General features: G+C 39.9%; 1 protein-coding gene across 4 annotated transcripts in view; it reads left to right on the plus strand.

Annotated features, from left to right (window-relative positions):
* The window catches only part of map2k4a (mitogen-activated protein kinase kinase 4a), a 177,213-nt gene that overhangs the window by 50,186 nt on the left and 99,097 nt on the right, over window positions 1–27,930 (plus strand). For 2 of the 4 annotated variants that reach the window (XM_060844279.1, XM_060844281.1), the window contains one exon: window positions 9,462–9,494. The exons of the other annotated variants lie outside the window; for them this stretch is intronic. In XM_060844279.1, coding sequence (XP_060700262.1) covers window positions 9,462–9,494 — 33 coding nt within the window. The remainder of the gene's footprint in view (window positions 1–9,461; window positions 9,495–27,930) is intronic. 4 annotated transcript variants of the gene reach the window in all.

A 27,930-nucleotide genomic window follows, 5' to 3' on the forward strand; every position in this document is an offset into this window, starting at 1 on the left:
TTCCCTACTCAATGTGGTTTCCCAGGCAGCTTCCGCAAACAATACATTGTCAGCCGCTTATAGTCTCCATTAGCAGATATTGATTCTCCCAGGCTGACCTTTATCTACAGAGTAACCTCGATTATCCGGATGGGATGGGTGGGCACTATTTCATTCAGATAATTGATTATTCGATTAATTGATTTCCTCTGGGGCTCAGTTTTCTGTGAAGTCTGCTCCCCAATCAGGAGACTGGGTAAGAGCACTCTGTGAGTGCGCTCCCATCTGCTCCCTGCCCCCAACCCTGTCTGCTCTAACCCCGCCCACCCCCCAACCCTGTCCAATACCGCCCATGCCCCCAATCCCGTCTGCTCCCACCCAGTCCAACATAGCCCCTTCCACTCGCACCCACGTCCATCCCTACCCACTGTCACGGCCCTCATCCACACCCCGTCCCCTCCAGGGCAGCCAGACAGTACACCTACAGTAAGACTTGCTGCCTTTGTGGGGTAAGTCTCCAAATAGCGTGCACACGCATGTACACCTTTTTGACAGGTTCCACCTCTACCCTGTACAGGACAATGTTTGTGGGGGGAGAGAGAGAGGGCGGGAGGTCAGTCATTTAGAGACGATGCCTGGACCATCCAGGATTATCCACGGCGGCATTTCAGTGAGCCCAGTTCATTTTTTAATCACTGTACCTGTAAACAAAAGACGCGATCAGGGTTGAAACAGCTCTTTGATGTAATGTTTCTTTCGGAACCTTGAGATCCCCTTCAGATAATCTGATATTTGGATAACTAATATTCTGATAAGAGGTTCCTCTGTATTCCTTTGTCTGCTCATGTTTTTCTGTCTCTCTTGGCACCATCTCCACCTACCATTCACTCCTCCTCCCTCACCCATCTTGAGCATCTATGTTTTCCTTCTTGCAATGATCAGTTCTGAAGAAGAGTCTCTGGGCCTGAAAATCTGCTTGAGTGATCTGGTTTATGAATCTAGAGTCTAAATATTATGATTTTCTAAGTTTACTTGTGTGACAGACAATTAATTGAGCAAATTACTTAAATTTTTTGAAAGGTGAAGTTGCTAGAGTGAGCTGCATATATGATACTTGTATAGTCAGAGGTAAAAATACTGCTTAAACTAGCGAGAATAAATAACTTCATTTACAATCCATGAATAAAGATATTTCGCTTATTATTGTAATGGTTGAGCTAGTTGTTCTAGAATAACTGATTCAAGGAGTGGGTGACACAGGAACACAGGTCAATTTTTCAGCCTCTGAAACCTGTCTCATCATTCACTTAAATTATGATTGGGGCAGCACGGTAGCTCAGTGATTAGCACTGCTGCCTCACAGCGCCAGGGACACTGGTTCGAATCCAGCCTCGGGTGACTGTCCATGTGGAGTTTGCACGTTCTCCCTGTGTCTACATGGGTTTCCTCCAGGTGCTCCAGTTTCTTCCCGCAGCCTGGGGATGTGCAGGTTAGGTAAATTGGCCATGCTAAAGTGCCCATAGTGTTAGGTGTATTAGTCGGTGGGAAATGGGTTTGCGTCGGTTACTGTTCAGAGGGTCTGTGTGGACTTGTTGGGCCAAATGGCCTGTTTCCACACTGTAGGGAATCTAATCTCATCAGCTGCACCCTGTTTCCAATTATCCACTAGTTCCTTTTCCTTTGTGACCCTTGCCTAACAAATATCTTGATCTATGTCTTGAAAACGTCACTCCGCAGTCACAACTTGTTAGGAAAGTGATTTCCAGGTATAATCCTTTTGTCTCCATCCTTTTTGGGATAAAGTTCCTCCTGATTTCTCTCCAGTTCCCGGAATATTGTTCCACTCTTCACATCTACCTCAATCGTGGCTTTTCTCAATGCAAAGCAACCATTCTCCTCTATTCTTGCAAATAACTGACCCGTGATTACCTCCAAAGTTCATGAATGTGTTGTCACTTCCCAATTCATTGTCTTTTCACCAGGTTAATCCAGTTAAATTCTTCCAATTAGTTTTGTGCCCCAACCACAGAATAAAAACTGCTCTTAATGTCACATGACATTCACCGAGACTGGCAATGATATACAGTCCCTCCTTGTTGTTCTTGGCCTGTCTGCAGCTGTCCACAGGACTAACTGCACTGTTCTCTAATGCAGCTCCACTGCCACCAGCTGGGTAGGATTGTTCTTGTTTTATTTTCTTATTAAAGAATTATTTCCAGAGTGCCACCTGCAGTGGTTTTTCTTCCTGCTCCTGTTACATTCTCTCCATTCTGGGAAAAAGTTGAGGACTGCAAATGCTGAAGGTCAGACTCGCGAGTGTTTCTGGAAAAGCACAGCAGGTCAGGCGGCATCCAAGGACCAGGAGAATCGACATTTCGAGCATATGCTGATGAATCTTGATGAAGGGCATATGCCCAAAACGTCGATTCTCCTGCTCCTCGGATGCTGCTGTCCTGTGCTTTTCCAGAAACACGCTCTTGATTCTCAACATTCTCCCAGGATGCTATCCTTGGCCCTTGCTTTTTCTCATCTACTATCTGTCTCCTGATGACATCAGTATAGTATTAGTTTCCACATACACACTATATAGCACCCTGAATTCCTCATCCCACTACTCTATTGCACTTAATAATAACTTAGACAATAGGATACAAAGCCACACCTCTGAAATTTGTTCATGGCCTAGAGACAGGCAGGCAGCATTGTAAGCAGTGTGGGTTGGAAGTATTAGGTTACAGAGGTATTAATAGATTAGATGGGCAGAACTCTGGTAAAGTGATTTGAATGTAGACAAAAGTGAGTCAGACTTTTTCATCCTTTTTCGTTCGAGTCATTCACAAAATCAGATATCTAGAAACAGTGGAGGGTGAAACCCACTTGGATGTCCAGGTCCAGCAATCATTAAAATCCCTTGAACAGGTACAGAACATAGTCAATAAGACTAATGGAATGCTATTCCTCCTTCAAAGTTGTAGAATAAAAGTAGGAACTTTGCTTCTGTACAAAGTCTTGGTTTAACCACTTCCAGAGTATAATTCTGGACACCACACTTTTTAGGAAAGATATGTTCACTTTGGATCGAGTACAGCAATGATTTACCAGAAGCCAGAGTTAAATTACAGGGGAAAAACTATGCAACTTAGAATTTTAATTTCTGGAATTCTGAAGGAAACATGCAATGTAAATCAATTAGATGAAATAACTATTGCCATTGTTTGGAGAGTCTAAATTGAAGAAGTATTATTGAAAAATTTTAAGCCAGACTATCCAGTGATGAATTAAGAAATACGTGCATACACAAAAGAAAGTAAAAGTTTGGAACACTCCACAATTGGAGTCCTAGGCATGTATAGCCACAGCACAGAAACAGACCCTGCAGTCCAATTTGTCCATGCTGACCAGATATCCTAATCTAATCTAATCCCATTTGCCAGCGCTTGGCCCTATCCCTCGAAATAATTCCTATTTGTAAACCCATCCAGTTGCCTTTTAAATGGTGTAATTGTACAAGTCTCCACCACTTCCTCTGGCAGCTCATTTTATACACGCAACAACGTTTGCATAAAAAGTTGCCATTTAGGTCCCTTTTAAATCTTTTCCCCTCATCCTAAATCTATGCCCCCTCGTTCTGGACTCTCCCAACTTCTGGAAAGTACTTTGTCTATTTACCCTATCAGATGTAAATTATAGTTCTAAGATTGATTTTTAGTTTGTATAAGTATGAAGAGATATGGGGCAGAGGTAGGTTCGTATATGGAGTTAAATTGTGATTCATCCATGATCTCTCAGAATGGCAGAATGGGCCTTGATGACCAAATGGCCATTTTTCTGTTTTTTATGATCTTTAAATGGTCACACTTATCCAACATCCAATGATGGATAGGCAGAAGCTTCCTTCTGTGTCAATACTGTCACTTTGAGATTAATTTGTCTTCTTTTTTGAAGAGAGGTTGTAAGGCTGAGGCGCTAAGCAGTCTACCAGAACTAATAGAGTAAACAAAGTGTGAGGCCTTTCAGTGTAAAGATGTTGTCCTAGTTTTTTTTATCGGGGGATCATGAGCATAGACTCTGGGAGGTCCAGGTTTGAGGGATTTTAGGGCTAATTTGATTATAGCTAACAGGTACTGCCTCAGGTGAAATACTTTCAAGTTTTAAAAAATAACTTGTACAATGGGAAGGAAATGGCCAGTTCTCCCAGCCCATCTCAGCTTTTCTCTGGTTTGGTTTTAGCAACCAGTCAGTTTTTGAGGCTGCTGGTCCAAAAAACAGCTAGTGGAGAAAGGTGTTCCATGCTGAATCTCTCTGCCATCTCATGCTCACTCTAATTTAAACTATAGTGTTGAAATTGTTTTGCTTAACATAGATTAGTTTGGCCCATCACATCTGGAACGTGCACTGCATATCTACCTCTAAAATAATAAAAAGTTAGAATCTGTGCTTTCATCTTAAAATATTTTGAGGGCTTCTGGTCTGCTCAGTAACACTTCAACTAATATTATGAAAATGATAACCATATTTCCAATTGCTGCCAGAAAAATAAATCAATTACTCTGACCCACTCTGAGACAATTATCCTGGGTCATACCAGGTTGTTGTAACTTTACTGTCATATTTGATGAGCTTCTAAACTATAACTGTGCCATAACTATGAATGCAGTTTCCACCTCTCTAACACTAACACTATCTCATTTCCAATCCTGTCACAGCTCATGTTCCAAGAAGACCTTCATTCTCATGTTTGTCACCTTACAGACCTGAATGTGCATATAACTTTATGCAATGTTCCACTCTCTATAAATTAGACAGCAGAACTTGGAATTGTCTCATGTCCCAACTCCCACTAAGTCCTGTGCAGATATCAGTCTTGTGCTTGCTGGTCTCCATTGTATCTATCTTGGAATCCTCATCCTTGTTCAATTCCTCCTTTGGCTTATTCCATAGATCTTGGAATTTCCTCCAGACATAACCCCACTGTGATATCTTCATTCTTTTAAATTTGGTCAGTTTAGCCATTCCAGTTTTCATCATTCCACTCTTTCCGTTCAGGTCCTACATCTAGCACTTTAATTTCCTGCTGCCTTTCTTCCCTTCTTTAAGACACCTTGAAATCCACCTTTTTTTAAACCAAGTCTCATCTGCTAATATATCCTCTATGGCTCGATGTCATTTTGCTTGATACCATTCATGACCTTTTACTGAATTTAAAAGAAGGACATAAGTGAAAATTATCGCTGTCTCTATTGGTGAAGAATAGTTCCTTCATTGTGAGAGCAGTTGCTGCCATACGAATTCTCTTGTTTTCAGGCGGAGAGCTCCAAAGTACAGGCAAGATGAGACCTTTTACATTTCTTTGAAAATTTATAGTTTGTATCAATCCATAGGGCAGTTTAGTGAGATGTCCTCCCCATCTCATGTCTTGCTTTCATTTGCTATATCTGTATTTCTTTGTGTCTTTTCCTTTTTAGTTTAATTTAGTTCTGTTTTATGTACGGAGATAATTTATAAGCTGCAAGAGGAAGACCTGACTCTGCCCCTCCTTTTCTCAAGGCTTGGTGAAACATATTTGTATTCCTGCTAACGTCTTACAGGTCCATAGGACTGCTCTCTTATTAGAGAAATGGTGAGTCACTGGTGGTAGTTTAACCTGAGGATCATCGCACCTCAGGCAAGGGGTGATGTTGAGAGGAGAGCCCTTCATGGTAAACCTATGCACTGTGGGAATCAAACCCATGATGTTGCTATGACTCTACACTGTAAGCAAGGTAAGAAGAAGTGTAGTCAAGGTAACAGTGGGAGTCTCAGTTTTTAGTGGATATTAGTTGTTGTGGTTCTGTTCGCCGAGCTGGGAGTTTTTCTTGCAAACGTTTGTCCCCTTTCTAGGTCACCTAGAAAGGGGACGAAACGTTTGCAAGAAAAACTCCCAGCTCGGCGAACAGAACCGCTACAAATCTTCTCACAAACTTTGAAGTGGATATTAGTGCTCAGGCTATCCCTGGAAATGAAAGTAGTGAAGTCAGGGAAGCAAAGAGTCATGTGAACTAGGTGAAGTTGAGAAAGGTGGAAATTAGATAAGATTACTTAATGTGGAAACAGACCCTTCGGCCTAACAAGTCCACACTGTCCCTCAGAAGAGCAACTCACCGAGACCCATTCCCCTAGATTTACCCCCTTCACCTAACAATACAGGCAATTTAGCATGGCCAATTCACCTAACCTGCGCATTTTTGGACTGTGGGAGGAAACTGAAGCACCAGAGGAAACCCATGCAGACACTGGGAGAATGTGCAAACTCCATACCGACAGTTGCCTGAGGCGGAAATTGAACCAGAGTCTCTGGTGCTGTGATGCAGCAATGCTAACCACTGTGCCACTGTGCTGTGGAAGCAAAACTGATGTTTTTCCAAGACCAGATGAAAGTAGGAAGCAGCACTGGTGACTTCAGTGTATTGGAGGAAGAGTTGTGGGTGGAAGAATACAACAAGGAATATTCCACATACAGCTGAAGAGACTAAGGGAGGAGTGGGACATTCTGGTGCATGACCATATCTTTGACTTAAAGGAAATGAGATGAATTATAGAGCCTTCAGACCTTCCTGATAGGGAAGGAGCGTAGTTGGGAATTTTATGTTTGCTACTGTTGAAATCCCACCCCATTGATATTCTTATAGAGGCTATCATTGAAAGCTAAATTTTGTAATTAAATTACACTTAGCAGAGAGCAACAACATCCCCTCTAGGCTATGTGTTTAAAATGCTCAGGTGTGTTTTTCATACCAATATATAAAATTTTGAGTTGACCAACTTAAATGCTGTAAGCATTTACAGAAATCCTGTATGTGTTGGTGTCAAGTACCTTAAAAACATGAATGTGGAAGAGGATTGAGTAAGCACGCACTGACATAGGGCAATGGTAAGGTTGTGTTGCTATTTTGCAAGTGTCTTCCACGGAAGACGGTGGACAGGTTCGAATGCCTAAAACCATGATTTCACCACAATGACCATTTGTAATTAAAAGTACTTTTTTTAAAAATGGTAATATCCAAGCAACTATTAGATTAGATTACTTACAGTGCGGAAACAGGCCCTTCGGCCCAACAAGTCCACACTGACCCGCCGAAGCGCAACCCACCCATTCCCCTACCCCTACCCCTACATTTACCCCTTACCTAACACTATGGGCAATTTAGCATGGCCAATTCACCTGACCCGCACATCTTTGGACTGTGGGAGGAAACCGGAGCACCCGGAGGAAACCCACGCAGACACGGGGAGAACGTGCAAACTCCACACAGTCAGTCACCTGAGTCGGGAATTGAACCCGGGTCTCAGGCACTGTGAGGCAGCAGTGCTAACCACTGTGCCACAGTGCCGCCCACTAATCCACTATTCTGTGGCATTAATTTTCCTGTAAGTGCTGAGAACAACTATTGATATAACTAGATCTGTCTACAAATTCTTCCACTTGTGCATGACAGAAGAAATTATCATTTTGTATTGATATTGACATTGATTCCAGAAACGACTTAATATTCTAGGACTAGATGGTGTGTATGTAGGCTTAATATTGATGTGTAGAATATAGGTTTGAAATCATTTCTTGTGATTTGAAAGCTACCTTTGATCACTCCTGTTCAAATCTTGCAAAACGAGCTTTCATCTGTTAAGTACCTTCTGCATTTCATGTCCCAATTCAGTACCAATTAGCAAAACAATTTCTCCTAGAGACGATCAAACGCTCAGTGCCTAGAGTGATAAATGTTCTCTTCTATTATGAAGCACAAAAGTCAGTAACAAATTAACTAATCCAGTGTTTTTCTAGCTGACTGCTTTATTTCCACTGTGATAAAAAGGTCAAGAGTGAAAAAGTACAGCAGGTCAGACAGCATCCGAGGAGCAGGAGAATTGATGTTTCTGGCATAAGCCCTTCATCGGGAAGATCCCGAAATGTTGATTCTCCTGCTGCTCAGCTACTGTCTGACCTGCTGTGCTTTTCTAGCACTACACTCTTGACTCTGATCTCCAGCATCTGCAGAACTCACTTGCTCCTCCTTACATTGTGATAAATTTGAGCTCACTGAAATCTCTGCTGCTCACCTTTCTAACTTAGATGAATGCTGGCTACCCATCTCTACTGTGCTTAATGAGCTACTCTGAAGTCAAGTACACAAATGCCTCCATTTTAAAATTCTAATACATTCAAATTCTTCCCTGGCCTTGACTTTGGTTTCTGTAAGCTCCTCCAGTCCCACTTTCCTTCAAAAGCTGTGTTTCTCTGGCTCTCCCACATCATTTTCGTGACCATTAGTGGCATATCTTCAACCTTGGGCCTTAAGTACGCCAACTCCTCTCCAAACTCCCTCAACTTTTTTTCTTTAAAGATCCTGCTTAAAACCTGCCTCTGGTCAATGTTTGATTATCTCATCCATCAGCTATTTGGAAATATCAGCATAAAGATGCTATATAATTCCAAGTATTGACCATTAAGTTTACTTTCTATTGAAATCCTTTGCAAGATAAATTGTAACAAGGTCATTGATTTGTATTTTATTATATGGTGCCATCCAGCACAAGTGAATTTCAAACAGATTGAAATAGATTTGACTGCAGAAGCAAGGAATGAAATGTCCATTTTCTAAACTATTATTCAAATGAGTGCTTCACTTAATTCTCAGCTGCAGTATTTTTCATTTGGCCTCGGAAATATGGTAAATAATTTAACTGCAACAACATAACCATGGCATGATGTTGATCATTGATTCCTTCATTAGTCTTGCATATTTGTTCAGTTATGAATCCATGACATCAAATTAATGCTTGTATTTTTAAAATATATTAGATGAAGACCTTTTATAGTATGTGCTGTTTAAATAAAACGAATAATGCTTATAATGAACTTAAGATTTCCTCTTGCTATTAATTTTTGAAGTCAAATGAAATGGTGCCGTTTACATTATTTTAAAAAAAAGGAATGTACAAGTTACCATGAGCGAAGACGACCATTTTACTTGTGTCAAAACTAATTGGATTGTGCATAGCAGGTCTTTTCTATGATGTGATCTAAATGTTTTGTGAAACTTTCTTTGTGTGAAAATAACACCTAAGTACATGTTAAAATGCCTTAATAATGAAAATACAAACAAACATGTTATTAAGTACAAGATCTTGTCGCTCGGTCATGTTTCTAGCAGTATGTACAGTTTTGTCCCAACTCTTTCTACATAAAGTAATGATTGGACAGAAATGTAACATTTAAGAATGTATGAATTGAAATGATTTGCTGTAAATTGACTCTTATCCTTACCCTTTATAGTAATGCAGTTTAACTAGAGGAATCAAAGAAGTCAAGCAATTCATTTTTCAGTAGACAAGCCAACAGTGTTTGGTGAGAAGCCTTCTGATAAGTCTTTAAAGTACAGTGGTAGCTGTGAAAATTTGTTTTACAATTATTTCTAAAAGAAAATTTTTTGTTTTCTCTGCTTTAGGCGTTCAGCTAAGCATCAGTGGAAACGAGCAAAGTAAGCTCCTATTTCATGGTACTTTATTCTGAAACTTTGCTTCTGACTCTCATAACTGGGTAGTGGGTATCTGTCTACTGCCATTCCAACTAACAGTCTATGGAACTTTGATCTAGCAAATATCACTTCAGTGTTGCAAATAATTTGGCACTTTTCTACAGTGTGCTAACATACATTGTGATTGTCAGAACTTCAGTGCAAAGTGCAAGTCAGTCTTCCTGACATTAGATTTATGTGAAATTGTGTATCAGTGACTGTTAGAACTTTTGTCCTTTTGTTGGGTTTCTTGGCAGATGGAGATTATTAGCATTTAGTTATTTAATTCTGAAATGCATAATTTTCAGTGTTTATCAGAGCTGAAACAAAGAAACATTAGTTTTGCAACAGTGGAACCATGGAATTATTCCACACAAGGTCTGTTGTTGGAAGAATTCTGTGGTTTTCAAAAGCATCAAGGCCTGACCATTCAACAATAGATTTATCGGTGTCCCAGCATAGTCTAATTTGTTTCATTTTGCAGTGTTCACAAATAATCAATCTGGATGTAAATCTCACAAGGTGGTACTTTTAATGAGTCCACGCCTAATCCAAGTGATCAGATGTGTAATCAAGTTTTCAAGTCAATGAAAGGGCAGTAATTCATGCTGTGATAACTTTAAACTCTAGACCTTTGTACAATTACAAATTAACATTGAGAAGCAAGCTTGGCACAAACAGTTAATTGGCTCAGAAGATTCTGAAATTTAGAATGTCAGTTAACGAGTGTAACACTGCCAAAATAATCTTCTACTTATACTTTGCCTATCAGAACAGCCACAAACCTATTATCAAATTGAAATGTTCCCACTTTTTAAAATAAAATGTATTGAGAGGAATAGGACGTGGTGGTGGTGCTCTTCTCTAATCTATTAACATTGCAAGCATATTTATTCTGCCCTTTTTAAAAAGTTATCTTTGAGACTTGTTCAGTTTTCTGCTTATTTTGTTAGCTATTATTATAATGGAAGCCACATTAAAAGTTGAGAAACTTCCCCAGATTTTGCTTTCTAAGCATGCTAAGCATGATGTGGGTTTGAATGATATCTAAATACATTGAAACTTCCATTCATTCTTTAAGTATGAAAATTTATGGTTTTAGTTAGTGTTTTAACTGATTTTTCAACTGTTTTCCTTAATTTACATGAGTTTCAAGTTCAAGTGTATTCTGATATTATTGGGAATGGAGGTTGTGAGCCACTTAGCTGAACTGTGTAGTTTACGTACAGTACTGTCAGGGATGTAGTTGTCTGATGTTGATCCAGTAGGAGAAAGTGAAGACTGCAGATGCTGGAGATCAGAGCGTAAAAATGTGTTGCTGGAAAAGTGCGGCAGGTCAGGCAGCATCAAAAGATCAAGAGAATCAACGTTTCAGGCATAAGCCCTTCTTCCTGAAGAAGGGCTTATGCCCGAAACGTCGATTCTCCTGTTCCTTCGATTTTGATCCAGTGACTATCCAAGAAAGGCAATATAGTTCCAGCTGGTGATGTGGTGCTTGAAGGAAAACTTGGAGATAGTAGCTCTCCCATGCAACTGCTGCTCTTTGTCCTTCTAATTGATTTGATTTTATGGCTGTGGGGTTGTAAAGTGCTTTCAAAGCAGCATTGGTGGTGTGCTGCAATGTAGCTTACAAATATTGCACACTGTTGCCTCTGTGTTTTGGTGGAGGGAGTGCTTGTTTTAGTTGGTGTATGCAATGCTAATCAAGAGGACAGCTTTACCCACAAATTAAAGCAAATTACTGCAGATTCTGGAAATCTGAAAAAAGCAGTGCTGCAGAAACTGAGCAGGTCTGTATGCATCTGTGAAGAAAAACATGGGACTTAACATTTTGAGTCTGGTATGCAACCACTTCTGAAAAGTCATACCAGTCTAGAAACGTGAATTGTGTTTCTCTCCCGAGAGAAGCTGTCAGACCTGCTTAGTTTTTCCACATTTTTGTTTATGGCAGCTTTAACCTGTATGGTGCACAACTTGTTAAGTAATGGAACTACACTCACCCAGGCAAATGGAGAAAACTCCTCTGTCTCCAAGGCCTAAATTCAGAGCGTGTGATGAACGGCTTTGGAAGTCAGGAGGTGGAATGCTCACTCAACATAAGACACAGCAGAAGGAGTCCATTCAGCATCAGCACATCAAGTCTGCTCTACTATTCAGTGAAATTGTAGATATCCGATCATCCTCAACTCGACTTTCTTGCCTTTTCCTCATAATCCTTGATTCCCTAACTATTCAAAGTTGAAATGAACAGATGTTTAATATACTTAATTATCCAGCCTCAGCAACCCTCTGTGATAAAGAATTCCACAGATTCACAACTTTGTTAGAGAAGAAATTGATCCTATCTGTATTTTAAATATGCTACTCGTCGTACTGATATTATGCCCTTTGATCACGACTCTCCCACGAGAAAAAGTCCTTTCTGTATCGACGCTGTCAAGTTCTCTAAGAATCTTTTTATGCTTTAATGAAGTTACCTTTCGTTCTTCTTTAATCCAACGATTCCACCTCTTTTTCAAGTCATTCCCTGCATACGTGATATCGGCCTAAAGAACCTTCCTTGTGCTCCCCTCAATGATAAGGGGTCCAAAGCTAGTCAGTATTTTCAGCTGCATCTGACTAGTGTCTTGTTCAGTTTTAGCAAAACCTCCCAACTTTAACATTCCATACACTTTGAATTAAAGGCACGCATTCCATTTTCCTTCCTATTACCTATTGAACTTGAATGCTAGCTTTTTGTGATTCGTAGGTGAAAGCTCCCGTATTTCATATCTGTAGCTTTTCAGTCTGTCTCCATTTATTCTTCCTACCAAAGTATATAACTTCATATTTTCCCACATTGTATTCCATCTGCCAAGTTTTGCCCACTCCACTTAACCTGTCTGCAATTCTCTGCAGGCTGTCATTTTCAATTGCTTTCCCACCTATTTTTGTTATACGCAAACTTGGCAGTATGTTCACTTTCTGCATCCAAGCCATTAATACATATTCTAAATAATTATGGCATCAGCATTGATCCCTGTGGCACACAACTAGTTACGGGTTACTATCTGCAAATGCCCCCTTATCCTAGTTTTGTCTTCTCTTCATTAGCTAATCCTCTTTTCCATGCAAATATACAAGCTCCAACCCATGGGCTCTTATCTTGATAAGTAACTGAACATATGGTATCTTGTGAAACGCCTTCTGAAAATCCAAGGATATTACATCAACTGTTTTTCCCCTTTTATCCTGCTTGAACACTCAAAGAATTCCAATCAATTGTCAGCGTGATTTCCCCTTCATGAAGCCATATTGATTCTGCTTGATCTTATTATGCATTTCTAAATACTCTGCTATTTCATCTTTTGTAATAGACTCTAGCATTTTGTCAATCTCAGATGTTAACTAGCCTATAGTTTTTCTCTTATTTTTGAATAAAGGTGTTATTTTGGTGGTTTGCTAATCCTTTAGATCTTTTCCAAAATCTGAGGATTCCTGGAAGAATGCTAATAGCGCATTTCTGTTACTGCTACGTTTAATATCCTAGGATGCATCCCGTCAGGTCCAGGGGTCTTTTAACTTCAATAATTTCCTTAGCACTTTGTCTGTAGAAATAATTACCATCTATTTTCTGTCCTTTTGTCTTTTGAATATTTAGACATTTTGGAATTCTATTAATCAGCTGTGAAGACTGATGCAAAGGAATTAGATAATTACTTTGCCATTTTATGGTTCCCTATTATTATTTCCCAAACCTTCTAAGAGATGTATTTGGCTTTTTTATATATTTAAAGAAGCTTTTACTGTCTGTCTTGATATTACTTGCAAGTTTAAGTTGCAAATTAATTTTATCCCATTATTTTGTCATTTGGATTTTAAAACTACCAAATTCTCTACCTTTTCAATTAATCTTTCCACATGCTATGTTTTTTTTTAATCTGCCTGAGAATTGAGTCTCTGACCTGCTTTTGTACCCTGAATATAGATAGGACTGGTTTAGTTCAGTTTCTGGACAGTTGTAATACCTGTACCAAGAATATTGGTAGTGGGAGAATTCAGTGATGCCACTACCATGGAAAATGAAGGGAGGATGATTTGATCCCCTTTTTGTTGCAGATAGACATTGCATTTGTGGTGCAGGTGTTACTTGCCACTGAATAGCCCAAGTATGAATGTTGTCCAAATCTTGCTGCCTATCTGAGGATTTATAAATGGTGTAGATTACTGCAATCATCAGCAAGTATCCCTCCTGATTTCATAATGGAGAGAAGATCATCGGTGAAAGAACCGAAGGCAGTTGGACGTCGGCCATTAAAAAACTTCTGCAGAGCTGTCCTGAGTTTGAGATGATTGGCTTCCAATAAGCACAACAATCGTTTGATCTAGGTGTAGCTCCAGCCAGTGGAGAATTTACCTCCTGTTGTAGTGTGGATGTGGTGGCATGCTGTCAAATGCAGCCTTGATGTCAAGGGGCATCACTGTACCTTCTTGGACACAACAGCTGAAAACATGTTTGGACTCAGGATGTGATGAGGTCAGGAGCCCTGACTGACTGTATGTGTGGTGCTGCAATGCTTTGATCTGATCCATTAGTTGTGGGATCAGTTGGCTTCATTAGTTACTATTTGACATGCATGTAGCCCCTGTGTTGGAGCTTCAATAGGTAGAATCCTCAATTTTAGCTATGCCATGTGCTGTTCTCGGTAAGTCCTTCTATGCATCTATGAGCCAGAACTAATGGTTGATGTTTGAGGATATGAAGCCATGAGGTTTTTATTGTGACTGAATGCAATTCTGTTGCCAATTTGGCCCATCATCCCTCAATGGTGTCCGGTTTGAGTTGCTTAGATCTGTTATGAATCTGCACCATTTAGCACAGTGCCACACAACATGGAGAACTTGCTGAATGCAAAGACTGTTCTTGGGCTTCACAAGAACTGAAAGATGGTCAATCCTATTTATAATGATCTGCGACATGCAGATTAGTGAGTATGAAGTACTTTGGTACCCTTGCCACCAGTCCAAGGCCCAACCTGGCAGGACTTGGCCAGCTTCATTATTGTGCTAGCAGTTGCAATTGTTCATTATTACATTAGCTTTGCCATAAGCTTATGTGCATAGGGAGAATTATTTGAAACGTTCACATCATACCATAGTAGTTTGATTTTAGAATTGTAGACCAGTAATTTTCAACTGATGTGTTGTGGCACAGGTGACATCGGGTGCTCTATTGAGTGTGACTGCACCAGCATCCAGAGGATGCAGATTTCGAATTCTGTACAGGTTGAGATTTGGTACTGCATATGCACAGGCATGCTTCATGAAGCTGAAGATTAGAAAGCCAGCTGACTCTGGTACATGACTCTCTGATCATCTCTGACTAAGACTATTGCCATATTCCTGCCATTTGAGACAACATAACCCCTGCGAGCTGGCATTTTCAATATGGCATACATGGAAATGACTGGAAGCAGTACTTGTCAGTGGAGCAAGGTTTGCATGTGGCCCTCTCTGCATGTGGATCAAACAACTCTGCAGACACTGGCAGGCACAGGTTTCCCACTAAACTAGTCAGTTGCTGTTTACTGTGTGTTTTGCTCTTTGTTTGTGAATAGTTGAGTTGAACAGATCTTGAAAATGTGTCTGTGCTCACTGAGGTATATTTTTGCTAGTGAATTTTAAATATTAATGCTGTGGATCCTTCTTTGGCTTGTTGTATGTACTATGTTGCTAACCTTCCTTGTAAGGTTGCGACTATATAAAGTACATGTAAATGTGACATTTATGAGCAAGCAATTCGGCTGTTTAAAATAAAAAGTAGATGTGCCATAGAATCACTCGTACCTTTGAAGTGTGCCTTGATACTGAAAAGATTAGGGGCCACGTATTGTAGGCGAATCTATTCCGTATGAGCTAGTATTTACTTGGGAGACATCTAGTGTTTGTGCTAATAATATAGAGTAGCTGGTGAAGGTTTTTATTTCCTGCTCTGTTTTATTTGTTTTCGTGATAAAACAAGATTAGCAAGGTTGCAATGTTGGAGGTGATAACTCAAGGCAAACTAAGAATTGTGCATAATGCTGGCTACTACTCCCTCAACTTCAGACAGCAGATCTTTGAGAACCACTGGGAAATGGATGTTGGTAACCTCTATACAGGGTCAAAATGTGTGGCACTGGAAAAGCACAGCTGGTCTGGCAGCATCCGAGGAACAGGTCAGTCGACGTTTCGAGCATAAGCTCTTCAACATTCCTGATGAGCTTATGCTCGAAGCATCAACGCTCCTGCTTCTTGGATGCTGCATTTCCGGCTGTGCTTTTCAGCGCCACACTTTTTGACTCTGATCTGCAGTCTTCACTTTCTCCTAACCTCTATGCAGGGCTCTGATTGGCATGTAATTTTGTTTTCTGAATTCATTTTTGCACAACATTTGGTTTGCACTAATTTTTTGCCACATAGGTCAATTTATCCCTGTATAACATGGTGTAACTTCTAAACTTGTAGCATTATTAGAGGACATATATAACCATTTGTAACTCCAGGGATGATTTTCTCAAACTTTGTTTAGGCTGAATGTTATGCCTGGCCAATAGATTGCAGAAGTTCACAGAAAATGATTGGTTATTCAGAGCATTGATGAAAACTTCATCTGTGAGAAAAACTAGCATGGCTAAAAGTCTTAACAATCGGTTAAACCATGATATGCATGCATAGGTAGGCCCCTCAAGCCTACTCCACCATTTAATCACTTCCCCTGCTAATGGAGAGCATTCCGAAAACTTGTGATTTCAAATAAACCTGTTGGACTTCTGACTTTGTCCACAATTCAGTCAGGCCATGACTGATCTGGTTGTGGCCTCGTTTTCATTTCGGTGTCTTGACCATTTTTTACATTAAAAATCTGTCTCGCTGTGTTGAATACATATCTACGACCCAGCATCCCCTGACCTTTTGGGATAGAAAACTGCACAGCTTAGTGCTCCCTGAGAGAAGAAATTCCTCTTTGTCTCCATCTTAAGTAAAAAAAAAACTCCTTTTCACACACACCAACCTATAGTTTTAGATTCTCCCTATGAGAGGAAATATCCTCTCAGTATATACTTTAAGTCCCCTTTGAATCTTACATTTCAAAGGGGTAGTTTGGTATTTTTCTGAACTATAATGTGTATAACCCCAACTGTTAAACTTTTTCTCAGAAGAGAGTCCCTTTATCCCAGGAATAAAACTCTTGAACCTTTGAACTGCCTCCAATCCTAGTATGTTGCTTCTTACTTCAGACCACAACGCTTTGTGCACTACACAGTTTGTGCACATTTGTAGCAAGATCTCTATGCTTGTATGTTCCATTCCCCCCTTGTGAGAAAGAGGAATGATCTTGCACTCAACATAACTGTTTCCAGATTATTCCAGACCTGCTGAGGTATTCCAGTAATTTACATTTATTTGGGATTTGAATCATTGTACTTAAAATAAGTTAGCTGAGTTTATAATCTTTTCGCACTAACTTGATATGTATTTCATGTGAATCTGACAGCTGCACAGGTTGATTACAAAGAACAGTCTATGGCCCCCTCAATTTTGCTTATGGTTAGAGTACTTCCGTGGCTTCATGGAAGGACATTAAAACAATGGAAGTAAGTTTATCTACAGGGCATTTTCAACGTCAGTGCCACCATTTGAGTCCAAATAACTGGAATTCATGGATTGTGGAAGCAACTTGAAGTATCAATAACAGTTTGTTTTTCCCATAATTATGGTGCTGTAGAGTCAGGTTAAAGCTTCCATCATCCTAGAAGGTGATAGAGAGATGACTGGTTGAGGTTTAACATGAAGATCACTATGGAAGGGGGTGGTTGTGAAGATGGGACCATGTTAGTGACCTCTGCTCATATAGCAATTGAACCCATGCTGCTGGTGCATTCCAAACCAGTGGTATATCTAACTGAGAACACTCCCTGTCCCACCCTGGTCTGTGGTAACTTATGCCATCCATGATGTGATCACTTTGATACATAGCTTCTCTGATGGGTATCAGAAGCTTATCTTAAATAGTTAGAATTGTTTCTGTTCATTCAGTCAGGTATATCAGTGCATTTAAGTACAATAGCACTGAGAATGTGTATCAGGTATGAGCAGGTAGAGAAAGTTAAGTTGTTTTGTGAAACAAGATGGTCTGCTGAGAATGACTCAGATCAGATAAGAACTTGTAGTTAACAATGGGGTGCTGGAGGCAAGGGTAATGGATGAAGACGGTGGAGAAACATTCATTATGCAATGCCATTTAACAATATTAGAAGCATTCAGTTTGTAAGGTCAGTTCGCATTCTCTGCGCGGTACTGGGGTTCGAGTCCCCTGGGGTGGGTTTGATTGAGGTTAGAGTCCTCTGTACTGTGCTGAGGTTCGAACCATCTGTGTTTTAGCAAGGTCCGAGCTCTCCGACTGCTGGACATGCACTTAGACAGCAGGAAATTGAGGGGTGCCTAGGTTAGGTTATTTTTAGATTAAGAATAACCCTTTGCACAACATTGTGGGCCAAAAGGCCTGTTCTGTGCTGTATTATTCTGTGTTCTATCTTCTATGAATATTTCAGATTTAAATCTGAACAGAACTGCCTCTTCAAATGCTACAGCACAGGAAACATTTTGTTGCTTTCGTGCTTTTTCCAGACTTTTGCAGTACTTTTCCTGACACCTTTCACATTAGCCAAGTCTCAATTTGTTTGAGGAAAATAATTTTTGAATAACTCAAATGAGGAACCCAAGGGTTTGATTTTAGGACCATAGATTGTTGTTGATAATTGACTGAGTTGCTTTACAGTATGTTTTAGAAGTTTATGGATTGTATAAAACTTAATAATGTCATAAATAGTGAACAAAGTAACATACTTCAAGAATTCAAAGAATGTTGAAATAGGCAAAGGCAATTTACTGTAGTGAAATGTGACTGTCTTCATACTGATAACCACCTTGGCAAGGAAGAAATAAGAGGAAATGTGAAGGTACTTACAGCAGCTAACATTGTCTGTAGAGTTTCTTCATTCACAGGTAAAGCATGCCTTTGGACCAATGGATTCAATCAGCTCCTCAGTCATGAGCATGAAAAGTGAAAAAGCTACTAACAATGCAGAGGAAGTCTATGCATTTTGTCAGTGGCCTTCCTGTGGACATTAAACCACGTGAGCTTTACCTTGTTTTTTCTTCTATCATTTAGGGGATATGATGGTTCACTGATCAAGCTAACATCACAACAACCAGTTGGCTTTGTTACATTTAACAGCAGAGCGGGAGCAGAAGCAGCAAAGAATGCTGCATTCACCTAGCCTGCTACTGCAGCTGCTGCAGTGCACACTCTGATGCACTGGTATCCTCCATCTGAAGCATCTCAGAAGGATGGACGTTTTGTCATTTTTGTGAAGCATTCAACTCCCCTTATCCAAGAATTGAGATTTCCCTGAGGAGTGATGCAAGGACAGACTGAATTTTGTTTAAATGTTGGACTTTACTGAAGGAGATTTTGGAGAACTGATTGTTGCCACTCGACTTGAAAGGGATATAGTCGTCACCAAGGACTGTGGATTTAAGAACTTTACTGGTGATTTTTTTTTTCCGCATGGGAGGATCTTTCAAATTCTATTGACTGTAACAGACCAGTATTTTTTGTTGTTATAATCACTGCATGTTGTGTCTCAATAACTTGCTTAAATACTGACTCTCAGTCTTATGAAAGCTGATAATAACATTGGTTATCATGAAATGATAAAAGGTGGGAATGAGAATGTGTATCTGGTATGAGTGGATAGGGAAAGAGTTGAGTTTTGGGTTTTGTGAAGCAAGATGTTCAGCGGAGCATGACTCATCAGATGTGAAGCCAGTTAAGATGAAGTTCATTCATTGTGTAACAGCAGATGGCTTAATCTCTACTATTGACACTCGCTGATTGTAACAGTCACCCAATCAATATGTATATTGTGTTACCTGGATGCTCCTCCCTGAAAAATGACTATATAATTCGTTAAGAAACTGTTATTCCAGAGAAGACAGAACTCCTGTCCCTCCATGCATCGGCCATCGTTCTCTCTACCTCCATAGCCCAGAATAATGATGGAAGTAAAACTGTACTGTCTGAGCGTTTTGCTTCAACTGAGCGGGGAAATGGGAGGACAATAGCAGCAGCCTGTCATATTCTTAGGGTACTAGTGGAGCAATAGTTAGTGAAAGGTGAATTTAGAAAAATAAGAAAGCAATCTTGCTGGAGAATCTCGAGTTAATCAAGTTATATTACCATAAAAGCAACGAGCACAAATACAGCTTGGATCTCTGTATCTATTGCACCACTTCAAAATATGGCATTCCTTGTCCAATTTGTTCTTTTATAGAGATTAATTTGTCTGTAGCTGAAGTTCATTGGTTGCATTGGCAAGTTGAAGTAAAGTTGTCATTAGCTATCGATGATGTTGTTCTGTTGGTGGTTCAAATGGAAATATCTATGACCCGGTCCTTAATGTCATTTGTTTGGCACCGATTTAATTATCCTTAGTTACAGATTTGTTGCTACCCATTAGGCAGACTGTGTTCTGGATTAGTAATTTTAATTGGGTGGAATTCTTTTGATTTCACTATCAAGGTTAGGTTTGACTCATGCCTTGCGCCAGCTAATCCCAAGAAGAATTTCCAGTGAGAAATACTACTTATATTGTCCTATATTCAAGTAACATTGCTTATATTATTTTAGTTGTCTGCAAAGTCATAGTTTAAAAATGTAGTCATTACTTAATTTTTACTGAGCAAGTGTACTATTCATTAATTTTATAGATATTTTCTGATCAACCTGTCCAGAGTTATTACACAGCTCTGGAGCAGTAGGGCTTGAATCTGGGCCTCCTGACCAAAGATAGAGGCACCAAGATTACGCTACAAGAACTCTCTTATCTATTTTTCTCCACTAATTCGTCATTGTGCAATTACCATAGTACTCATGACCTACCATGCTGAACGTCTGGCTTTACCAGATCCAACATATGTGATGTACACCCCTTTCAGAATTCCTGCAATACCATATTTACTTTAACATGTAAGTATTTTAACTCTGCTTGTGTTTTTATTCATTTGAGGTATGGGCATTTTGGCTGGGCCAGCATTTATTCCCAACCCATGGTGATGGGGAGTTGTGGAGCTGCTGCCTCAAACTACTGCAGTCATTTGTAGGTAGACTGATGATGTCGTTGGGAAGTGAGTTATATTATTCTTCTGTCACTGGGCCAAAATCTTAGATTTCCAAGTCAGGATAGTGTGACTTTTATAAGAAGTTGAAGATGTTTGTGTTTCAATATATCTGCTGTTTTTGCTTCCTAGGTGTTGTAATTATGGGTTTCAAAGATGCAGGAACCTTGGCGAAAGGTAGTACTTACTGCTTATAGTGAGGTCGGTGGTGGAATGGCTGAATGTTTCTAGATAGTGCCAATCAAGCAGGTGACCTTGTCCTGCGTGGTCCCAAGCATCCTGAGTCTTGGAGCTTCACTCATGTCGATAAGTGGGGAGTATTTCAATGCAGTCCTGACTTGTGCTTGCAGATGTTGGACAGGGTTTGAGGAGTGGGGAGGCAAGTTATTCACTACAGGGCTTTGAGCTTCTGACCTGCTGTTGTGTGGCTCATCCAGTTCAGTTTCTGGTCAATAGTAATCTCCAGGATATTAATTGTGGATAATTTGATGCCATTGAATGCCAAAGAGTGATGGTTAAATTTTGGACATGATTGCCTGGCATTGAAGTCTTGACATTTGTCACTCCAATCCTGGATATTGTCTTTTGGACACGAGCTGCTTCTGTCATTAGTGAACATCTCCACTTCTGACATTGATGCAGGGAAGGTCTTGGAAGTGGTTGAAGATATTTGAGCCTAAGACCACCTGCAGAGACATCCTGGAGCTGAGATTACTGACCTCCAACAACCAGTACCATTTTCCTTGGGGTCTGGAGTCAGTGAGGAGGATTTCCAGGGCAGTTCCTTCCCAACTGTGTGCACTGTTCTGCCGCTTCTGGATAGGTTTGCTCTGTTTGCTCTAGATAGGTTTGCACCTAAAAGTGGTGTCTGGGACATCTGTGAGAGTATATTTTCTAATCTACTTTAGAAATTAACATTTGTCACACCTATCTGGGGCAAATGGGATTTAAACTCAAACCTCCTTGCTTAACAGCAGGGATACTAACATTGCAGAACAAGAGCCCTTGATGAACATTGTGTATGGTAACTTGTTTAATCACTAATAGGTTGTGCAACTAGTTATTCTAAAACTTTAGAGAATGATCCGTACTGTGTTTTGCAGTCTTGCGTTTCCTCTTTCAAGTTATTGGATAAAATTATCAAGATAGATGACCATATCAATGTGGCTATATTCTTTAAGGTTCCAATTTTATCTTTATGGAACATCTTTGAAAATCTTTCAACTACAGAGCTAGCATTGAATCACACTGCTCGTTTCTGAGCATTGTTTCATTTGTGTAATTGCAATGATTATTTCCTCAAGTCTTCTGACAGTTTGAATCTTACTGAACTTGTCCAATTGTCTTTGCCTCAGTTTTCACGGCAGAGGATATTGAAACCATCCAATAGATGATGCAGAAATTATAGGAAGCGAAGAACTTAAAACAATTACAAACAGTGGGGAAAAGATATTGAGCAAGCTAATGGGATTAAAGGCAGGCAAGTCTCCAGGTCTAATGGCCTAAATGCTAGCGGCAGTGGCGATTAGTGAATCCATTGTTTGTAATGTTGTAATGCCCTCATTCAAAAGGCAGGTATGCAGAAAGGAAATTAAACAACATCTGTTGTTGGATGGCAATAAATTGTTAAGGAAGTAGTAATGGGACATTTGGAAAGTCAAAATGCAATCCATCAGAGCCAGCATGATTTTATGACTGGTAAATTGTAATTGACTAATTTGCCAGTGTTCCTCTAAGATTTAAGAAGCAGAATGTTTAATGGGGGTACTGTAGATGTAGTTTTTCTGGACTTGCAAAAGGCATTTGATAAGGAGCCACACAAAAAGTTAATACATAAGGTAAGATCACATTAGATTAAGGGTAATATATTAGCTTGGATAGGGGATTGGCTAACCAACAGAAAGCAGAGTTAGGATAAACAGGTCTTTTATTTTTGAGGGGCTGTTGGCAAGGCGTAATTAGTGGGGTACCACCAGTTTGTTCCTTGGGCCTCAACCATTTAAAATCTATTTTAATTACTTGGATGCAGGGATACAGTATACTATAGCCAAATTTGCAGATGACATTAAAATACATGGACAGATAAGTAATTAAGTAGTACATTAAAAAAATGGATATGCCTAGGTTAGGTGAATGGGCCAAATTTGGGCAGGTGGAGTTTAACATGGATAAGTGTGAGATTAAGAGCATCTTCAAAATATTTCAAGGGAACTAATGTCCTTGTCTGCGTGTCACAAAGCTAGAATGCAGGTTCAGGAAGTAACAAGAAAGGCCAATGGAAGTTTGGCATTTGTTGCTAAAGGAATCGAGAATAACTCAGGAAGGGTTGTTGCAATTGTACAAGGCACTGGTGAGACTGCATCTAGAGTACAGTGTACAGTTTTGTCTCCTCACTTGAAAGATGTAATTGCACTGGAGGCAGTTCAGAGAAGGTTCACCTAGATGAACTCCAGAAATGAAAGGCTTGTCTGAGGCAAGATTGTCCATTTAGGCCTGTACAAGCAATAGAAGGATGAGAGGAGAGCACGTTGAAATGCTAAATAGAATTGACAAGATGGAAGTAGAGCAAACATTTTGCCTCTTTGGGGCAATCAGGAATGAACATAAATTATAATTTTCGGATAGTGGTGGCAGATTTAAAACAGAAATGAGGAATTACTTCTCTCAAAGGGTTGTAAATCTGTGGAATTCCAGAGTGTGGTGGATGCCAGGACATTGAATAAATTTGAGGAGATAGGCAGATCTTTAATCAATATGGTTAAAAGGTTATGGGAAGCAGGAGTTGAGGCTGAGATTCAGTCAGCCATGATAGGATTGAGTGGAGCAAGCTCGAGGGGCTGAATTGCCTACTGCTGCTCCTAGTTCCTGTGTTCAATAAGTTTTCTTTGCCTGCTGGGACATTATAATCCTTTATAATGATCCCAGTTCAACAACTGCGCAAATATTTCCTTAAATTAAGTCAATTTGGTTTTTTTTTGCTCAATTTGACTGGGTTGTTTTTGTACCTCAATGAGTGTTATAGAAGATTCTTTATGGAAATCTTCATTTAACATGATCCTTTCAAGAAAAAACATAAAATTGTAGAATTCCAATTCAGAGTTTTAACTAATGTCTTCGAGTTTTAAACAGCAATTCTTTTCTTATTTTAAAAATCTAGAAGTTCCTGTTAAGGGCTTTTATTTTTTTAAAAACCCTGTAAAATCTTTATTAATGTGGGATAATCTGAATCCTTCCTTGAAGGCGGCATCTGTACATGGGCAGGATTCAATGAACAATCTTGCCAGTAATCATTATAAAGAGATGAGATGATCTGTATAGAAACTAGGGAGTGCAAAAGATAAATTACGTGACTGCAGAGGATGAATGTTTCTCATTTGAAACAATTCTCCCTTCCCCAAGTCGGATTTGATGGTCTGTTTGGTACTGTAAAGTGATGCATGATTTGAAAATTGACTTTGAAAGTTTAGTTTAAACTGGCTGCCGCTACTTGGCTGTCATTTTACAAGGAAAATACAGAAATCTAATTTTTTTTTTGTGTGGCGTTTTGATTCCACTTTGGTGAAAATTGGATCTATTGTTTTTCTTCCAACATTTTTTGTATTCTAGCCAAATCTTTATAAGTGCTTATGGAGAGCTTTGAAAGCAAGCTGAATAGAGTATGAAACATTTTGTATTAGTTGAGGATATTTAACTATATTCTGCCTGCAGTAATACAACTTATCTCACTGAGTTAATAGCTTGATTTCAGTAACTTCTAATCCACTGAATCTTGGAGCACCCCTCAAGCTATTCCCTCAGCAAGTAATTTAATGAGAGTGCTGCTATTTGTGTGATTTTAATCTACACCTTACAGAGCAAAGAAGGGTGTTGATCCCTGCATCAGTTTTATATTTTACATTGTAATCTTACTAACAAAGAATTATCATTAAATATTTGCAGAGAAGCAATTAACCTCTTCACTTTTTTTTTGCTTTTCCCAGTGTTTATATCTTTCCTGGTGTGTGGGAACTTTGTCTTGGAATATTGGTGTAGGCCCAGGACTCTTTGTACAAGACTGCTACCTTTGTATCCTTGATAAAGATGCATGTCATGCAATGATGAATATGCCCTATAATATTTGAATTTATGGATCTTTGACTTGTTTGGACATTTTATTTATTCAGTTCACCCAAACCTATGTTCTGGATTAAACTGCTTGTTCTTATTAGAGATTGCAAAAGAAGGGTTCCCTTATGGCTATTCCCCATAACAATTAAAGATGTTCTGTGAGCCAGAGCCATCAGCATGCCTGAACTATGGCAGGTCTTAAACCCTCATGCGAGTCCTCTGTCAAATCATTGAATATCATTATTCTCTAAGCTTTTTTCACCTTCTCTTGTGTCACGACTGAGTTTTTCTCAAAGTAATTCTGCATTATTGATAAATAGTAGCACATTTCCTCTGTTACCAAGAGCGCTGTATGTTCAAGTCCTATTCTCTGCAGTGCTGACCACTCCTTATCTCTGAAGCAGTTTTAGGTCCCCCACACTTGCACTAGCAATATGGAGCTGGCTGGAGAATAACACCTGGAGCCATTGCACACTGGGAAACTGCTACAATATTCATAATATGTCAAATATCTAGCCTGAGGGATTTTATTCCGTTTTAAATGACTTGCAATACTATGGCTGAAAGGTTTTAAGCAGTAGCCTTTCTCATTGTGTCTAGGGACAGCTGTCCCAAGGTTTAACATGTCCGTCAGCCTTCTACCTTGCACTCTACCAATCTGTGACCCTCTGTGATGGATAACTCTCTTTTTTTACTTGAAGGCCTGCACATTTTGGGAAGACCAAAAGTGCCTTTCGCCAAGTTGATGGTTCTCCTGCAATAGTTGATTTCTTCATGTGTGTCTCTAGAACAGCCTTTAACACCGAGTCCAACATCACAAAGTTGCTCAGTATAATCCATGATAGAAACCCCTTCCAGTTCTTCTTTGCAAGGACTCATTCTGGACAGATATGAATCATGGTCTTATTCCATCTCCAGCTCCTCAAGGACTATGGGGACAAGTGAGTGCTATTCCAGATGTGCAAACAGGATCAAATGTGGGCTCTCCTCACCACCAGCCAAAATGCATTTTGGTGCATGCTTCAAAATGATGGTGACAGTCTACCTAGGAATCATTTGACAGGATCTGTTCCCAAGTGGCCATGAGAACATTACATGCAGGCTACTGTTTGATGGACTTCTGGTCATTTTTTTTTCTGTACAAACCTTTTATGAGACTGATGGTATGTCACAGACCAAGTAAATGTTTACGCTACCGCAGAACCAAATAAATCCTTTATAACACTTGGGGCAAGTTGTACCTTGGCCTGTCATGATGCTTAGTTTTTCATACTGAGGATCTATACACAGCTTGATCCAGTTGCTCTCAAAATTGAATGAGAGCGATGTTGGAACATTTTTACCTTCTGTGCCTTGAGGTTGGAATGTTGTATTTCCATGGAAATGGTCCATTTTTGATCTCCAATTCAAGTGGAAAATTGCTTTGTAACCTGTGGAGTGCAGCTGCAGGTTATGGGAAGACCAGTGTTATATGGATCAACGACAGCACTTCTCATCTGACTGGGGTATTTAGCTGCTACGGAGTGAGTGCATCACTTGTGCACAATTTCTGTTCTGCTGTAGCCTACATGTTCTGAGGCTTTTAATAAGCATCATGAGGTAGCCTGACCTCCTCGTGAATAGATTAGAGAACTTGGTCTTAGTTTTTCCATGATTTATTTTGGTTCCCATGACTCTTTCAAACAAATAGCAAAACTCCACTAGTCTTCATATTGTTGTGGCATTTTAAGTGCCGGAGGAAACATCACAGAAGTGCTTCACAGGAGGCTCTCAAGCACCGAGGATGTCACCTAGACAGGGGACGAAACGTCTGCAACACAAATTCCCAGCTCAGCGAACAGAACCACAACAACGAGCACCCGAGCTACAAATCTTCTTACAAACTTTGAGTCTTTATATTATCAGCAGACCCAAGCAGAAGATGATGTCATCTATTTAGAGAGAGGCTTTGACCTGAATGCCTCCACTCCCTGGGGTTTTCACCCCTCTTATGCCTGCATCATTCCTATTAGACAAGGCAAAAGTTTTTTTAAAAAACGGGATCATAACAGGAGAAAGGAAAACCCTGGCTGACTGTAGATTTGAGTGGAAATCTTGCCAAATCCCACCCATTGAATTGGTATTTCTAATGTTCTTGCAGAGCATTTGGGTTTGGGCACAGAATTGGACATACGATCAATTTTAAAGTGTGTCCATAATGTAGATTTGTAGTATTCGCCAAAGATCTTCTACTGATTTCAGGCTGATGAAGCAACTGTTCACCTCCCTGTCCTGCAGTTAGTGATCATATCCCTGAGCAGTTTTAGTGACCTTCCTGCTGGTACAGTGCAGAGCTGGTTGAAATGGATCATTAATTCCTATATCACATTTACTTGATTGGGGATAACCTTAGCAATTTGTAGTCCATGGCAAGCAATGAGATGAGCTGCCAATCTCTGGCTTCTTCCCACTCACTTTGCTTGTGGGTAAGGGTGCCTTTCCTCATAATCTATTACATACAGTTAAATAAACTCTGCTGGTTAGCCACTGACCTTTGATTTTGTTGATCTCAAAAGACCTAATGGCCTTTGATACATCCAGAGTTAGTATTTTGTCCAAACTCCCCTGCGGGTTCCATTCCTGATGAAGGGCTTTTGCCTGAAACATCGATTTTCCTGCTCCTCGGATGCTGCCTGACCTGCTGTGCTTTCCCAGCACCACTCTAATCTAAATTATGGTCATCTAAAACCTGCATGCTAGAGAACAGAAGGTGTTGGAGCCTGTTGTCTGTGGACTTCACGTTGTTTAATCCAATATAAAAGTATTTGCTGAACTGCAGACTGCAGTGACCACAGTTTGTAACTTGAGATTCTCCCTTGATATGCACTGCACGATAGGAGGAGTGGGATCAGATTCCGCATAGTTTCTCCCCCCTCTCCCTTCAACCCCACGACTTGGCTGTTTAGTTGTCGCTCCTGAAAAATGGCTTGTCATCTTGAGGCAGGGCATACACGTTAATTAACTTAAGCTTTTTTGTACGTTGTGTTGTAAGGAGGCACCTGCTCACCACTGCCTTCAGAGACCACCAAGTTGCCTCCCTGAGCAGTGTGCT

The sequence above is a fragment of the Hemiscyllium ocellatum genome, chromosome 25, assembly GCF_020745735.1.
Source record: "Hemiscyllium ocellatum isolate sHemOce1 chromosome 25, sHemOce1.pat.X.cur, whole genome shotgun sequence".
Lineage (NCBI taxonomy): Eukaryota > Metazoa > Chordata > Chondrichthyes > Orectolobiformes > Hemiscylliidae > Hemiscyllium > Hemiscyllium ocellatum.